Below are 16,446 nucleotides of genomic sequence, written 5' to 3'. Positions count from 1 at the left end.
CAGAAGATGCCACAATTCTAGGCATTATGTTCTCATACAACTGAATTCAGAGGCAGGAAAAGAGGTATTTCTTCTTGTATGTCTTTTTTTTTTTTTTTTTTCCGGAAGTCTTTTTTCTCAAAAGGGATTTCAGATCCCGTTGGCTTTGGACATGTTCATGTGCTACCTGTAGGAGCTCATGGGAAAGCCAACATAGAGCAACTTTAGTGTCTATCATTGGAGTCAGGCTCTGTCAGCAAGGATGGTGGAGGTGAAAAATGCCTGTAAAACGTAATTTCTACTACGGGGAGTGACTCTGAAGGATGTGACTCACAGCTGTGATTTGAAGGGCAAGGAAGATGACTACAGAAGAGGCAAAGAAGTGGACTCCAGTAGTTAATATCTTCTGGGGCAGCACATTGAAATAACAAAAATGGCACTTGGACCTAGACATTCTATTAAGGTTAATGGTACAGCCTGTGGTATAGGTGAGATAGTATAAACAAATAAATGCACATATCAAGTTATTTCTGTTCCATTCTAAGACCTATGTCCTGTATGTAAGGTCAGAAAGGACCTCAGGAATGGGCAGCTGAGGGAATCCAGCAGAAGGTGAAGGGAATCAAAGATTCCACTGGAGTGCTGGCAATGCTGATGTTGGATTATGGACTGCATGAAAGACAAAGAGACTAGAGACTGGGGGCTTTCCTGGGGAATTCAGATCCATGGAAGTTGGGGACTAGAATAGGTAGTAGGTGGAGAGGTTGAGCTTTGGTTGATAGGGCCAGTAACAGGGCTATAGTAAGTTGCTCTTATGAACACTGGGACACAACCCGTTACTTCTTCACATAGAAAATCTTTATTAAAATTCACCCAGACACCAAAGCCACCCTTGGGCTTAAAATTTCTCTCTGAAATAGAGAACCCAGAAATAGCCACACACAAGTATGGCCAACTGATATTTTGACAAAGGTGCAAAAGGTACTCTACGGAAGAAGGCTAAACTTTTCAATAAGTAATGCTAGAGTAATTGGATAGCCACCAGCAAAAACCTGAACCGAAACCTCACACCTATTAATGGAAAACTTAACTCACAAAAATGAACCCAAAATGAGCCATAGACTTAAATGTAAAAGGTAAAACTAAAACAACCTTTGAAAGAAAACAAGACAAAATCTTTAGGATGTAGGATTAGAGAATAGTTCTCGGACATGACACCAAAAGCACAATCCATAAATTTAAAAAATGAATAAACTGGACTTCATCAAGATTAAAAATATTTGTTCTGTGGCAGATCTTGTTAAGAAAATGAAAATACAAACTGCAGATTGAAGAAAATATTTGTGAATCATGCATCTGACAAAAGACACATCTAATATATGAAGAACTCTCAGAATGTTACAGGAAAAAAAACAAATAATACTAATTAGAAAAAGGGCAAAAGACATAAGATATTTAACTGAATGGAATATACAGATGGCAGATAAAAACATGAAAAGATATTCAAGATTATTAGCCACCAGGGGAACAAATGTAAAACTGTGATGAGGTATTACTATACATTTATTATTTACTTTAGCTCAGCTAAAATAAAAATAATAATAGAAAATGCTGGTGAGGATACGAAGAAACTGGATCTCTCATACATTGCTGGAGGGAATGTAAAATGTTACAGTCACTCTGGAAAATAGATTCTAATTTCTTTAAAAAATGAAACATACATGTATCACATGACCCGGCAATTGCACTTTTGGGCATGTATCTCAGAGAAATGAGGATTTCTGTCCACATAAAAACCCGTATTCAATTATTCACAGCAGTTTTATTTGTAATAGCCCCAAATGGGAAATAACCAAAAGGTTCTGCAATAGGTGAATGGTTAAACAAATTGTGGTACATCCATGCTGTGGAGGAATATTACTCAGCAATAAAAAAGGAATGAACTACTGATAAATGCAACAACTTGCATGGGTCTCAAGTGCATTATGCTAAGTGAAAGCAGCCAATCTCAGAAGGTCACATACTGCATAAGTCCATTTATATAACATCTCAAAATATCAAAATTATAAAATCAGAAACAGAGATCACTAGGGTTAGGAGGGCAGGTGTTACTACTAAAAAGGTTAGCACCAGGGAGATCTTTGTGAGGGTGGAATAGTTCTGTATCTTGATCATGGTGGTGGTTACACAAAATATGTAATAGAATGATATAGGACTATACAAATACTTTATATCAATGCCAGTTTCCTGGCTTTGATACTGTACTAGAGTTATATGAGATGTAATCACTGGGGGAAACAGGTACACAAGACATCTCTGTACTATCTTTGCAACTTCATGTGAATCTACAACTATTTCAAAATGAAAAGTTTAAAAGAAAATTTTCTCTGAGGCATCTCTCTCTTGCTTTCTTTCATCCTGTGCATTTCTCTTTACCCGAGTATGACTTTTTTTCTTTCTTTCCCCCTTTCCCTTATGTACTGGGTTTTCCTTTAACCCATAATGCCAAACTAAGTCATTCCCCATCCTCCTGTTGTTCCTATTTATTTAATGAAGGTTACGCTTTCATGTGCTTAATTTTAAAAGCAGGAAAATACTAACTCTTTAAACAAATTTCTTAAAAAACAAAATCCAAAACTAACCTGCTTTTTATTTTATATAATTCAGTTAATCATTGTTCTTTAAGGTCAGAAGTCCACAATACAAACATGTTTCCAACACTTGTATTGGAAGATAATTTTTGTCGTATACGCATGGAGCATTAATATCATTCTTCATGTCTATGGATTATGAACGCACATTTAGGATTTACTGGGGAAACAATGACATAAAATATTATGTTCTATTGATTCTTCATATAAATCTACATGTCAAAAATAATCCTTTGCCAGATCATGTATCTAGATTTTTCGTTTGGAAAATATGAACATTACAACTACAGAACATCAAACTGAATGCAGCCCTGTCCTGAGGGTTTGCAAAGTGAATCTGGCAATACTTTGGAAAAGTACTACTTTAGATTCTAAAGGACCCAAAGAGCTCTCCGGCTTTTCCAGTGGGCTCAGCCCCAACCATTCTAATTTCTTCAATAAATTACGACTTGCAGGTGTTTAAATATGCAAGTATCTTTTGATCTTTTCATTATCATTGTAAAACACCAGTCCTAACAAGCAGTAAAGATTACACTTTATGGCGGTAATATTTACATTTAATGCACTTCTGCATTTCTTCCCACACATTTTTCGTCTTAATTCTTTCAACTAAACGTTTACCCTCTTTTTTTAAGCCTCAGTATTAAAAAGAAAATAAAATCCCACAGAATTTCGCAACATTGCGATTGCACTAGCTTGAGAACGAAGGAAGTTAGTCCCTTGTGGTGATCCGTCCTTTCATCCTGGTGTTTGCCTGCAGCAAGATGGCGGCGGTCTCAATGTCAGTGGCGCTGAGGCAGGCGTTGTGGCGAAGGGTAGTGGCTGTAGCTGCCCTTTCCGTTAACAGGGTTCCGACCAGGTAACAGAATTGTCACACTTTTCTTCAAGCTTCTTGGGTCCCTCCACTTTTGCGGAGTCTCTGCTGGCTGAATTCCGGAGGAGGCCTCGGGGAAAGCGTCCTCTGCTGACCCTTTTCTCGGGAGAGGTCGGGCGGACTAGGGACTGTCTGCTATCAATGGGCGCTGGCCAAGCGAGTGAGGGCGTGAGTGAGAGGCCGGGGAGGAGGACCTGTGGTTTTCTGGAAGCTTTTGGCTTGTGGCTGAGGGAGAGGGTCCGTGGGGAGGATTTGCCGCCGGAGCTGCAAGCTGAACCTTAGCTTAGAAGGAGAGGTGTCTCACTGATTTCTGTCTTCACTTTCTGCATCCCTTCCATTTGTCACCTGTTTGCCCACGCAGCACTCCAGTCCTTACAGAAGGGTTAAATCACGTATTCCTTCCATGGTTTTAAGTGGTTTTAATTTGGTTTCTGCATAGGAAAGTTGTTTATTCATCAGTCTGCTTGGGAGGAAAACTTGTTTGGAATTCAGTGTTAGTAAAAATATCACGGTTAGTGATATTGGAAGGTAATTTTTAAAAGGCTGGTGGTAATGCCCGGAAGTTTTCTAGGGATTTTATTAAAACCTCACAATAATTGAGGGATTGAATTGAGTTGTTGAGAGCTCTTTGCGTCCTTGAGAACCTAAAGTAGTACTCTTCCAAAGTATTGTCAGATTCAGTTGTCAGTTGATTGTTACTGTGTTTCCTTGAAACATTTTTGTGATGATTTTTTTTCGGCCGTATTAACCTTCCATTTTCTGTTTTTCAGAATTTTCCAGAGCTTTATTATAGTACTACTATACATACATACACACACATATTAGAACAAAGATTAGAAAGGCTGGATGGAGAGATTTGAAGGGAGTAGGAGGGGGATGCAAGTGGTTAAAGGTTGAAAAGAAAGTCTAATGGAATGCTAATTGATTTAGTGTTAAATAAATATAAATGGAATGCAGAAAATTAGGATGAGTTAATTCGGAAGAATTTTTAAGGATGAGTTTTATTAAGGTTTAAATAATGGGTGTTGAGTGGGAAAGAAGAGAGTGTCCCAGTAGGGTCCGTGGCTTGTGAAAAGGCTTGAAAGCTTTAGTAAAACGATTACTAAATACATGGAATATAGTCACTCAAAAGTAAGGGTGCTAAGGTTAGGGAAAGGCAAATGATGTTTGTAGTTAAGTGTTCCATATATGGAAAGTATTTTTCTTTTTTCTTTTCTTTTTTTTCTTTTTTGAGATATAGTCTCACTCTGTCGCCCAGGCTGGAGTGCAGTGGCGCGATCTGGATTCACTGCAACCTCCGCCTCCCGAGTTCAAGCATTCTCCTGCCGCAGCCTCCTGAGTAGCTGGGATTACAGGCGCGCACCACCACGCCTGGCTAATTTTTGTATTTTTAGTGGAGACGGGGTCTCACCATGTTGGTCAGCCTGGGTTGAGTATTTTTCTAAGGTAAAATACTGGTTAAGGTAAAACACTGGTTAACTTAGAGTAATATAGCTGTGACCAAGATTAGCCCTTCTCTTCGTACACACTATAGGGATTAATTGTGCATTCCCAGATAATAATGTATTCATGGTAGCCCCAGAACTGAAAACAAGTTTGATGGGACCACTGGTTTATGGCTAATCAAAACATGGCTGTAATTTTAAGTCACAGCCATTTTGTCAGCAATTATAGTAATTGAAGTTAAGATGATATTAGAATTTTGAAACTCTGATGATAATTATTACTGCATATCCAAACTTAAGAGTTTTTGCTTGCAAATGTAAGAGATTTGAAAATAAATCATTTAATCTTGAAAAAAATCTTAGCATAACGCCAAAGAAGACATTTTCTAAATACAAATTAACACATTTATTTGTTTTTTGTGCCACATTTTTACCCCAAGAGCTTGTCATGTTCATCTTAATTTGAGGGAGATTTATAGACCCTCTCCCTTACATATTGTTTGTTCTTCGCCGTTAAGCATTCTTTTTCCATTATGATTTGATAGTAATGAGGATCCAAAAAAGGTGAGTAGAAAGAACCAATTAATGGGAAAATCTACATCTAAAATTCATTTTACTGTAATGCTTAGAAAAACATTTGCAAATCATGTAACATTTCAGATCATTTGAGTAGAATATGGGAAGTGGAATCAGTAAGTTAAGGAGTGGAGTAGGGAACTGAAGAAAAGGATGCTGTTAGCTGCTACTTTAACTTATGAATTCAATTATAGTATATCATCAGTAAAAAGCAAAACAAAGAATGCAACAACATATACACACAAGAGAAAAAATTAAGTAATGTGAGTGATTCACCTGATCTAATGTGGGTGATTCACCTAATCTAGTTACTCACTGAGCTTGTGCCGTAGTGTTGGTCTCGGTTTCCGTGTGCTTCTCATTTCCCTGTACTGAATGTGAGAAGGGAAAAAAACGGGTTAAATTGTCTACATTATTATTATTATTTTTTTGATATGTAGTTTCGCTCTGTCCCAGTTTAGAGTGCAATGGCGCAATCTCAGCTCACTGCAACCTCTGCCTCCCAGGTTCAAGCGATTCTCCCGCCCCAGCCTTCGGAGTAGCTGGGATTACAGGTGCCCGCCACCACGCCCAGCTAATTTTTGTATTTTTAGTAGAGACGGAGTTTCACCGTGTTAGCCAGGCTGGTCTCAAACTCCTAACCTCAGATGATCCACCCGCCCGGGCCTCCCAGAGGGCTGGGATGACGGGTAAGCCACCGCGCCCGTCCCTAAATTGTCTACATTTATCCTTACTTTCCCTGACTTTCCTAAGGGATTTTCCAGGGTAAATTTAACTATTCTGAATGCATTTATCAGGCAGATGAAATGGCACTGTATTTCAAAATAGCAATACTTAAGATATTTGATGCAGTGCTGTTATTATTTATTCACTTATTTAAGTATCTTCATGTATATTTATCTCACCTCAGTATTTACTAGGTCTTGTATTTTCCTCCAACAAGTCTTTAGGGTGTTAAGTCACCAGAGGATTTTAATTAATGACTGGTGGGGACTGAGTGTATGGGACCTGTTTGTGAGGCCTCTTTTATGCCCTGATAAAGCAGGCTTTATTCTGTTGCTGTATTTCGTTCTTCAGCATTATATAAGGTAGCATGAAATTGAGTCTTCAATTCGATGGGGAATTGAATTTGGACCCTCCAATTAGTAAGCAGTCCTTAAGATTGACAAGAATTCTGTGTATGTTAACAGCTTGCTGGGAAATAGGCTAAGCTCAGATTTAGGACAATTCAGACCAATAGGTTCACTTCTACCTCAGATAAACTAAATTCCTCTCCGAGGGGCAGCTATTTTTGCTATCTTTATAACACATTCAAGCCAGAGTTTGAGAGCTTGAAAGGTTTCTAGTATGTTTTCTGATAGGTTTATTTGTTTTGTTTCTTTTCCTCTTTCCAAATGCCCATACTTAGTCAGTTTTCATCAGTAGCAGACATCTTCGTTTAATTTTTGTTAGAAAAATTATTATTAGTTTTTGAGACACAGTCTCATTCTGTTGCTCAGGCTGGAGTGCAGTGGCACAATCTTGGCTAATGCAGTCTCCACCCTCTGGGCTCAGGTGATCCTCCTGCCTTAGCCTTCACAAGTAGCTGGGACTATAGGTGTGCTTGCCACCACGCCCGGCTAATTTTTGCATTTTCAGTACAGACGGAGTTTCACACTGGTCTTGAACACCTGACCACAAGTGATCCGCCCGCCTTGGCCTCCCAAAATGTTGGGATTACAGGCGTGAGCCACCGTACCCAACCGGAAAATTAAATATTTTGATATGTAATGTCTGGCATATAGTAAGCCTTCCCTAGATAAATGGTAATTTTATTATCGGTTTGAATAGTCTGAATATTTTTCATTTCTTTAATCTTGGTCATAAGTATTTTGATAGATTGTGTTATTGTTCAAAGTATTCACTACCATTATGTGTAACAGGATTACATATCCAAAAACCACTGGCCAAATGACTTGCTTTATCCAGTGAAATGTTAGTGGAAATAATATACCATGTCAAACAGGAGCTTTGAGAGCTGTCCTGTGTTTTGTCATATTCCTTTTCCCTCTGATGTGAGGTAGGCATACTCTAGGTGGGGTCTGCTGTTTTAGCCCACATCTTGGATTGTAGACTACATAGCACAAAGCAGAAACTGATTCTTGTTGCAAGATTTTATAGAATATAAATTGAGTGAAAAATAAACCTTTGCTGTAAGCCACAAAAGTGTTTGGTTGTTGGTTACCTCAGCATTGCAACCTATACTGACTCTATTTTATATACACGCATATTTGCAATTGCACAGGTTTTAGCACATGAACTGGTATATCAGCAGTGAGGTTTCAAGCTTTTTGAGGACATGACCACATTTTTATTTATTTTTGTGTACTTCATGGCATCTAGTGTAATGGCTTGCATGTAGCAGGTAAATGCTTATCTTACAGATGAATAAATACATATTTAGAGATGAGTGGTTGTGAGGAAAAGCAGGGAGCATTACACAGTGTTTCTTTTAATAGCCTCATCAGCGATAGCCAGGTAGGCACTAACCTACATAAATATGAATATAAACTATATACAACACGTATTCTTTCTAATTATTTGCAATTGTCTGAGTGTAGGATATTCACCTAGAACTCTCTTAACTTTTGGATTGAAGTTGTCTTAGGAATAGCTTTTGTACTCATACACTTTGACAATGTTCAGACACTTCTTTTGTATTCAAATTTAAAAATGCAAGAGGAAATGAATCTATTTGGGAAGGGGTACCCTTGGAACATGAGAACTTTTTTGGAGTAAGAGTAACTTTGTGAAGTTTTAGAAAGTTAGTAATACGGCCAGGTGCGGTGGCTCACGCCTGTAATCCTAGCACTTTGGGAGGCCGAGGCGGGTGGATCATGAGGTTAGGATTTGGAGACCAGCCTGGTCAACATGGTGAAATGCCGTCTCTACTAAAAAATACAAAAATTAGCTGGGTGCGTTGGCGGGTGCCTGTAATCCCAGCTACTCGGGAGGCTGAGGCAGGAGAATCGCTTGAACCTGGGAGGCAGAGGTTGCAGTGACACGAGATCGCGCCACTGCAGTCTAGCCTGGGTGACAGGGCAAGCCTCCAAAAAAAAAAAAGTTAATACATGGAACTTAATGGAGAAAGATGGAGCAACTTGGTTCCTGTATAATACTTGCTAGAAGAGATCTGTTTGGTATGAGGTATACATAGAATTTAGACAGAATGCATATTGTCTGTACTGAATACAAACAATTTCAAATGGAAGAGCTTCTAAAATAGATCCCTTGATAGAAGCTGAGAATGGTTTATTCTGAGTAAAATTAATTCCAAGTAACATTTACTTTTAATTTACTGTGTATCAGCTACTGAGCCAAGGATTTCACCTGTATTGTCTCATATGTTTCCCACACTAATCCTATCAACTCAGGTGTTGTAATCCTTATTTTTCAGATGAGGAAACAGGTACAGAAGTGAAATTACTTAAGTTTACATTGCCAGGAAATGATTGGTTCCGGGACTCCTCAAGGACACCAAAATCCGTGGATGCTCAAGTCCCTGATTTAAGATGGTGTAGTATTTGCGTATAAGTTCTGCACGTCCTCCTATATACTTTAAATCATCTCTAGATTACTTATGATACCTAATGCAATGTAAGTGCTTTTTAAATAATTGTTATCTTGTATTGTTTAGGAAATAATGACAAGAAAAAAGACTGTACATGATTAAGTACAATATCTGTAAAGATAAGTACAGATGCAGTTATTCCCCCCCGCCGAGTGTTTTATTTATTTATTTTATTATTTTTTTTTGAGATGGAGTCTTGCTTTGTCACCCAGGCTGGAGTGCAGTGGTGCGATCTCGGCTCACTGCGACCTCTGCCTCCCGGGTTCAAGCAATTCTCCTGCCTCAGCCTCCCGAGTAGCTGGTATTACAGGCACGCACCACCACGCCCGGCTAATTTCTTTGTATTTTAATTAGAGATGGGTTTCACTATGTTGGTCAGGCTGGTCTCAAACTCCTGACCTCGTGATCCACCTGCCTTGGCCTCCCAAAGTGCTGGAATTACAGGAGTGAGCCACTGAGCCCAGCCCCCTTTAATATTTTAAATCTGAGGTTGGTTGAATTCATGATGTGGAACCCACGGATGCAGAGGGTTAACTGTAGTCTGATATAGCAGTCTAAATGAATATGTTGACTTTTGCAGTGAGGAGTATTATGTCTAGTAATCAGTTCAAACCCTAATGTCCTCTCTGTTTTTTCTGCCTTTTAGCAAAGTGTTTTCTTTATTTGAGAGACCATGGAATACTCTTATTTTTACTGTTGCTCCATGGTTCCGTTTATACAGTGAGAGTTACCAAATGCACAATTAGTTGTTTATTTTTTTTAAGCTAATGATTTTTTCCCCCTTAATTTTGTAATTATTTTTGGTGAGGGACTTTCCATAGGTGACTTATACTTTTTTACCCTCTTAAAAAATATATAGTGCATGTATTAAACAAGATATACTGGACATGTTTTTTTTTCTGTTTTCTTACTGATTCCATTGATCATTAGGAAAAGCAGTTGTATTCTGTGGCCTTTAGGAAGGATTAAGTGTCTGCTGTGCTTTCTGAGTTCTCATGTCTGCTTTTTAATAGTGTTACATTCTTCCTTAACTGGTCTGCTTCCCTTTAGCAGTTTTAGCACCCCTTTTTCATTTATTATGGATTTGAATGTCAACCAACTAAACCTATTAGAATTTTGTGTAAAACCAAGTATGCTTAATAAAATTCTGATGATGACAGAAGTTTACTGTTTGTGGTTAAAGACTTGAGCTCTTTTAAGGTTAACAAGTAATTGTATTTAATATATGAGCTCTTGTGACTTTTCTAGCTTGTAGAAGTCCAAAGATCCTGATGGAACCCTGTTGAACCTGCATTATGCAGTGACCACGTTCTTCACAACAACTTTCATCTAAATATTTGAATAGTTTAATAAACTATTTTAATTTTTTTCTTTTAATTCAGCAATTCTGAATTCTTGTTTCAAGTTCTATTTTGTTGTCTGTTACTGAGTATTTTGGTAGTTAAATATGACTTTAGGTTCTTTAGAACTAGTTAATTGCTCAAAGGTGACCTTTTCTTCTTGTCTGTACTCACTAGACTTAATTTTTCTTTTATGGGCTCATTCTCCAGGTCACTGGTTTTTAAACCCTTGTGCATCAAAATTATCTGTTGTGTGCCTAAAAAATTCAGATGCCTTGTCCCCAGTCTATATTGGTTCAGTAAGTTTAGGTTGAGGCTTAGCTCTATGGTGATTCTAATGGGAAGCTAGGGCTGAAAACTGATTAAAAAAAAAAGAAGTTTCCATATTATATCCTGTAAGACTTAAGAAATACATTTTTCCTTGGAAGAAAGTTCAGGGAGATTTCCAGAAACAAAAATTCTTCCATTTTTGCATATTTTTCTATTCTAAATTAAGTTTTATGCTTTTCACCCATGCACATAAGAGGTATTTTCTTGGAGAAAGTTTCCTTAGAGGGAAAAAAGGCATTTTGATAATTTTGGAGAAAGCAGGCCATATTACTGTCTCTCCAGAGACTCTTGTTCTTCCTTTTGGAAGGGCTCAGATTTAATATAGCACAGCTGTTGAACTCTGCCCTTCAAAATTTTAAGAAAGTGTTTTATCCTTTAAAATGGAAAGGGCTTTTTTAGGGGGGTGGTCTTTGGCTGGTTGTAGTTCTCTAAGAAAGTTTCATGCTTCTCTATTCTTTTGTGTTTGAATTGTTTCAAATGTTGAGAGAACTGTCTCTGGGAGTAAAATCTGGCTGCTTTTGCAATATGTTTTCTGTATTCTTAAAGCTAGATGAAGAGTTTTTTTTTGTGTTTTCTAGGACTCAAAAATATGTTTTTCCCTTTATTCAGCCACTTCATACATAAGTAAATGGTCCTTGAATAGGGCTTACTAGACAAAAGATTCTGTTCTAGATGACTGTTCAGCAAGCCATATGCTTCTCCTAAAAATGTCAGTCTGTCTTGATGAGCTTTAAAGTGAATACAGATGTTTTGGCTCTTTTGAGGACTACCACTCTTTGTATGGAAAGAGTACTTCTTTTTCAAATGATCTCTTCAATATACTTACAGAAATTTGCATGAAATTTATGACTTTTGCCTTTTAAGCCTAACAAGATTAGACTTAGACATTTGTAATTTGAATTTAATTTTAATATTCATAGTACAAATGAGATTTGGGGAAATAAAATACATTTCATAATATGGCTTTTTGTTCAGATCTTGTATTCAACCTTTTAAAAAATGTGAAACTTAAAGTGCTTTGTAATATTTACTTTTGTGCAATAAAAAGTGATATTTTGGCAGGAAAGGTTGCCTTTTTAGATGTTCAGTGTCTTCTATCTTTGTAGGTTAACTCTAGAGTTATAGTTCATAGATTTATGTAATATTTAAGTTGGAAGAAAACTCTAGAATCATTAAGTCCAATCCTTTGTTTAATGCAAGAATCTTTAGAACTTCCTGCTTCTTGATTATCTAGTTGTTGAGGAAGTTTGGTGACTTTCTGATAACCCCAGAAAACACACTGTACGTTTAGACTTACTGGTAAGTGATATTTTTCTTTGAAACTATGTAGCACAAGTTTAACCCCGTATACACTTGTCATCCCTTCAGATAATTGAAGACATTTGTCGTCACTCATTCTCCCTGCAAGTCTGTGCTCCAGGCTTAGCATGTCCAGTTTGTTTACTCTTTATTAATGATCAAATTTCCTGATGCTTTACTACCTCTTGGTACCCTTTAGGATGTTTTCCATTTTGTCAGTGTTGATCTTTGAACTATATACTGTACTTTTGTTTAAATGAGATTATCAGAGATGATAGTTTCATGAGCTGTGATTGAATTAAGGAAAAAAGTTGACTCTAGGTTGGATTTATTTTATTTTTAAAATTATAAAGAAAAATTAACTGTTTCCCTTTTGGTGTATACTTCTTAGAGTTTTAACACATGTATGTGTTATGTGTAATCACCACCATAATCGTAGTACAGAATACAGTAATATTATGCAAATAACTGTTTTACTGTATTGTTTCAGGGTACAGAATACCAAAAGACTTCATTACCCCAAGACTCCCTCATGTTATCCTTCCCTGAATGCTGTAATCCCTGTTCACAGTTATCTGTTTTCATCTTTATAGTTTTACAGTTTTGAGACTGTAATATAAATGTAGTCATATAGTATATAACCTTTTGAGATTGTCTTTATTCAGCATAAAGCCTTTGAACTTCATATAAGTTTCATGTATCAATGGTTTGTTCTTCTTTACTGCTAAGTAGTATTCCATTGTGTGGAGGTACCACAGTTTATCCGTTTATCTATTGAAGGACATATGAATTATTTCTGGCTTTTGGCAGTGTAAATAGAGCTGCTGTAAATACTTGCATACAGGATTTTATGTGAATTATGATTTTGTTTTTCTACAGTAAATGCCTAGGTAGGAGATTCCTGGGTCATAGCTAAGTATATGTTTAACTTTATAAGAAACTGTCAGACTGTTTTCCGGAGTGGTTGTACCATTTTGCTTTCCACCAGCACCACATGAAACTTTTAGTTGTTTTGCATCCTTGTTAACATTTGTATTGTCAGTTTTTTTTTTTTTTTCCTTGAGACGGAGTCTTGCTCTGTCACCCAGGCTGAAGTGCAGTGGCAACATCTTGGCTCACTGCAAGCTTCGACTCCCGATTTCAAGCGATTGTCCTGCCTCAGCCTCCTGAGTAGCTGGGATTACAGGTGCATGCCACCATGCTTGGCTAATTTTTGTATTTTTAGTAGAGACGGAGTTTCACCATGTTGGTCAGGCTGGTCTCGAACTCCTGACCTCGTAATCTGCCTGCCTCGGCCTCCCCAAGTGCTGGGATTATAGGCATGAGCCACCGCGCCTGGCTGTATTTTTTATTTTAGCCATTCTAGTAGGTGTTTAATGGTATTTCATTATGGATTTTTATTTTGGAATGGCTTTATTGAGCTATAATTTATATATTATAAAATTTACTCATATAAAGTATACAATTTGATGGGTTTTAGTATATTCACAGAATTGTACAACCAAAACTACAATTTTAGAACATTTCCATCACTCAAAAGGAAACTCTGTACCCATTAGCAGTCACTTCTCCCCGAGTCCTAGATAATGACTAACCTTCTTTTTGTCTCTGTAGATTTGCTTATTCTGGACATTTTATACAAATGCAGTCATATAATATATCATCTTTTGTGACAGGCTTCTTTCACTTAGCATAATGTTTTCAAAGTTTATCCAAGTTGTAGCATGTACCAGTACTTTATTCCTTTTTATTGAAGAATAGTTTTCTATTGTATGGACAAACCACATTTTATTTTTAAGGGACATCTGGATTGTTTCTACCTTTTGGCTATATGAATAGTGTTCTGTGGACATTCAGGTACAAGTTTTTATGTCAACATATGTTTTTATTGTTTTGGGTGTATACCTCAGAGTAGAATTGCAGGATAATGTAATAACTCTATATTTAGCCTTTTGAGTAACTGTCGGACTGTTTTCCAAAGTGGCTGTACTGTTTTACATTCCCACCAGCAGTGAATGAGGGTTTCACTGTCTTTGCATCCTCTCCAACTTTGTTATTATCTATCTTTTTGAAATTAAAACTATCCTAGTGAGTGTAAGATGGTGTCTCATTCTGGTTTTGATATGTACTTATACGATGGCTAACTCATTGTGGTTTTAATGTGCATTTCTCTAATGGCAGATGATGTTGAACTTTGGTGAAGTATCTGTTTATGTCTTTTGCCCATTTTTAATCATGTTATTTTCTTATTGTTCAGCTTTTATAGTTGCTAAAATATTCTGGATACAAATTCTTTGTCATGTATGGGAAAAAATATATCTCTCTAGGTTCATGGTTGAGCCCCCTACAACAAAAGACAGTTGAAGAAGAGAAAAGCATACAAATGTATTTAGTATAAGTTTTATGTAACATGGGAGCTTTCATAAGGAGATAAAGATCCAAAGAAACAGTTAAACTTGTGTATTTTTATGCTTAGGTTAGGTGAAGAGTACATAGTCAGGGAGAAATATGATAGAACAAAGGGGATTTGATATATGGTAATAAGCTGGGGGAAACAGCAAAGCCAGTTTGTTCTGGTTCATCTCTGTGGTGGACCATTTGTCTTCAGAGATAACAGTGTTCCTTTCTTTCGGATATAGGGAAGACACCTCTCACATTAGAGTTTTATAGGGAAGGTTAGATAATCCTAGATTTCATAACCTACTTCAGAAAAGAAGGGATGGGGGAAGAAGGTCAAAGGTACCTTCCTACTTTGGGCGTTTTTCAGTATTACAAGGTGGCACATTTTGGGGTAGCATGTCCTGAACTCTACCAATCAGATGTGTAATTTTCAAATATTTTCTCCTAATGTGTAGTTTTCCTTTTTCATTCTTTAACATTAGTTTTCACAAAGTAAAAGTTTTAAATTTTGATGAAGTTAGTTTACTAGTATTTTTCCTTTTAATGATTGTGCTTTTGCTGTTGAGCTCTTTGCCTGACCCCAGGCTGTGAAGATTTTTTTCTGTATTTTCTTCTTGAAGTTTTTGTTTTGTTTTGTTTTGTTTTTGTTTTTTTAGGCAGTGTCTCACCCTGTTGCCCAGGCTGGAGTGCAATGGCACAATCTTGGCTCACGTCAACCTCCACCTCCCGGATTCAAGTGGATTCTCCTGCCTTAGCCTCCCAAGTAGCTGGGATTATAGGCGCATGCCACCACACCTGCCTAATTTTTTGTATCTTTAGTAGAGACGGGGTTTCACCATGCTGGCCAGGCTGGTCTTGAACTACCGACCTCGTGATCCACCTGCCTTGGCCTCCCAAAGTCCTGGGATTAGAGGCGTGAGCTACCGTGCCTGGCCTTTTTTTTTTTTTTTTTTTTTTTTAAGAGACAGAGTCTTGCTCTGTTACTCAGGCTGTAGGGTAGTGGTATGATAATGGCTCACCGCAGCCTCGACCTCCTGGACTCTAGCGATTCTCTCCCACCTCAGCCTCCTGAGTAGCCAGGACTACAGGTGCACACCACCATGCCAGGCTAATTTTTATATTTTTTTTTGTAGAGATGGATGCCTCCCTATGTTGCCCAGACTGGTCTTGAATCCTGGGTTGAAGCAGTCCGCCTGCCTAGGCTCCCCAAAGTACTGGGATTACAGTTGTGAGCCACTGCACCTGGCCCATCTTTCTTTTTTCAAAATTGTAGCTATTTTAGCTCCCTTCCATCGTTTAGATTCAGCTCTTTTATATCTATGAAATCCTACTATGATTTTGATTGTATTGTATTAAATCTATAGATTAATTTGGGAAAAGTTGACATTTCTGCTGTGTTGAATCTTTCAATCCATAAACATGGTATGTCTCTATTTATTTCATCAGTGTTGTAGTTTTGAACGTGCAGATCCTGTATATGTTTCGTTAGATTTATGCCTAAGTATCTCAATTTGGGGGAGCTATGGTAAAGAGCATTGCTTTTAAAATTTTCTTTTCTTTATTTTTTAGAGACAGGGCCTTGCTCTGTCATCCAGGTTGGAGTGCAGTGATGCAGTCATAGCTCACTACATCCTTGAGCTCCTGGGCTTAAGCAGTCCTCCCACCTCAGCCTCCCAGGTAGCTGCTACTATAGGCATGTACCACTAAGCTTGACTAATTTTCTTATTTTATTTATTTTATTTTATTTTATTTTATTTTATTTTTTTGTAGAGACAGGTTGCTATACTGCCCATGCTGGTCTCAAACTCCTGACCTCAGGTGATCCTCCTTCTTCAGCCTCCCAGAATACTAGGATTATAGATACGAGCCATTGCATCCAGCCTAAATTTTATTCTCAAATTGCTGTAGATAGAAGTGTGATCGATTTTTGTGGTTGACTTTG

The 16,446-nt window shown here is 37.5% G+C and overlaps 1 protein-coding gene across 2 annotated transcripts in view; it reads left to right on the top strand.

The window, feature by feature from the left end:
• The first annotated feature begins 3,370 nt into the window (after nt 1–3,370).
• The window catches only part of LOC105499367 (NADH:ubiquinone oxidoreductase subunit S4), a 116,293-nt gene continuing 103,217 nt past the window's right edge, over nt 3,371–16,446 (top strand). For both annotated transcript variants that reach the window (XM_071098941.1, XM_011771914.3), the window contains exon 1: nt 3,371–3,489. In XM_071098941.1, coding sequence (XP_070955042.1) covers nt 3,395–3,489 — 95 coding nt within the window. In that variant the 5' untranslated portion in view covers nt 3,371–3,394. The remainder of the gene's footprint in view (nt 3,490–16,446) is intronic.

This window comes from Macaca nemestrina, chromosome 6 (assembly GCF_043159975.1).
Source record: "Macaca nemestrina isolate mMacNem1 chromosome 6, mMacNem.hap1, whole genome shotgun sequence".
NCBI classification, from domain to species: domain Eukaryota; kingdom Metazoa; phylum Chordata; class Mammalia; order Primates; family Cercopithecidae; genus Macaca; species Macaca nemestrina.
This window is presented reverse-complemented; position numbering and strand designations above follow the sequence as displayed.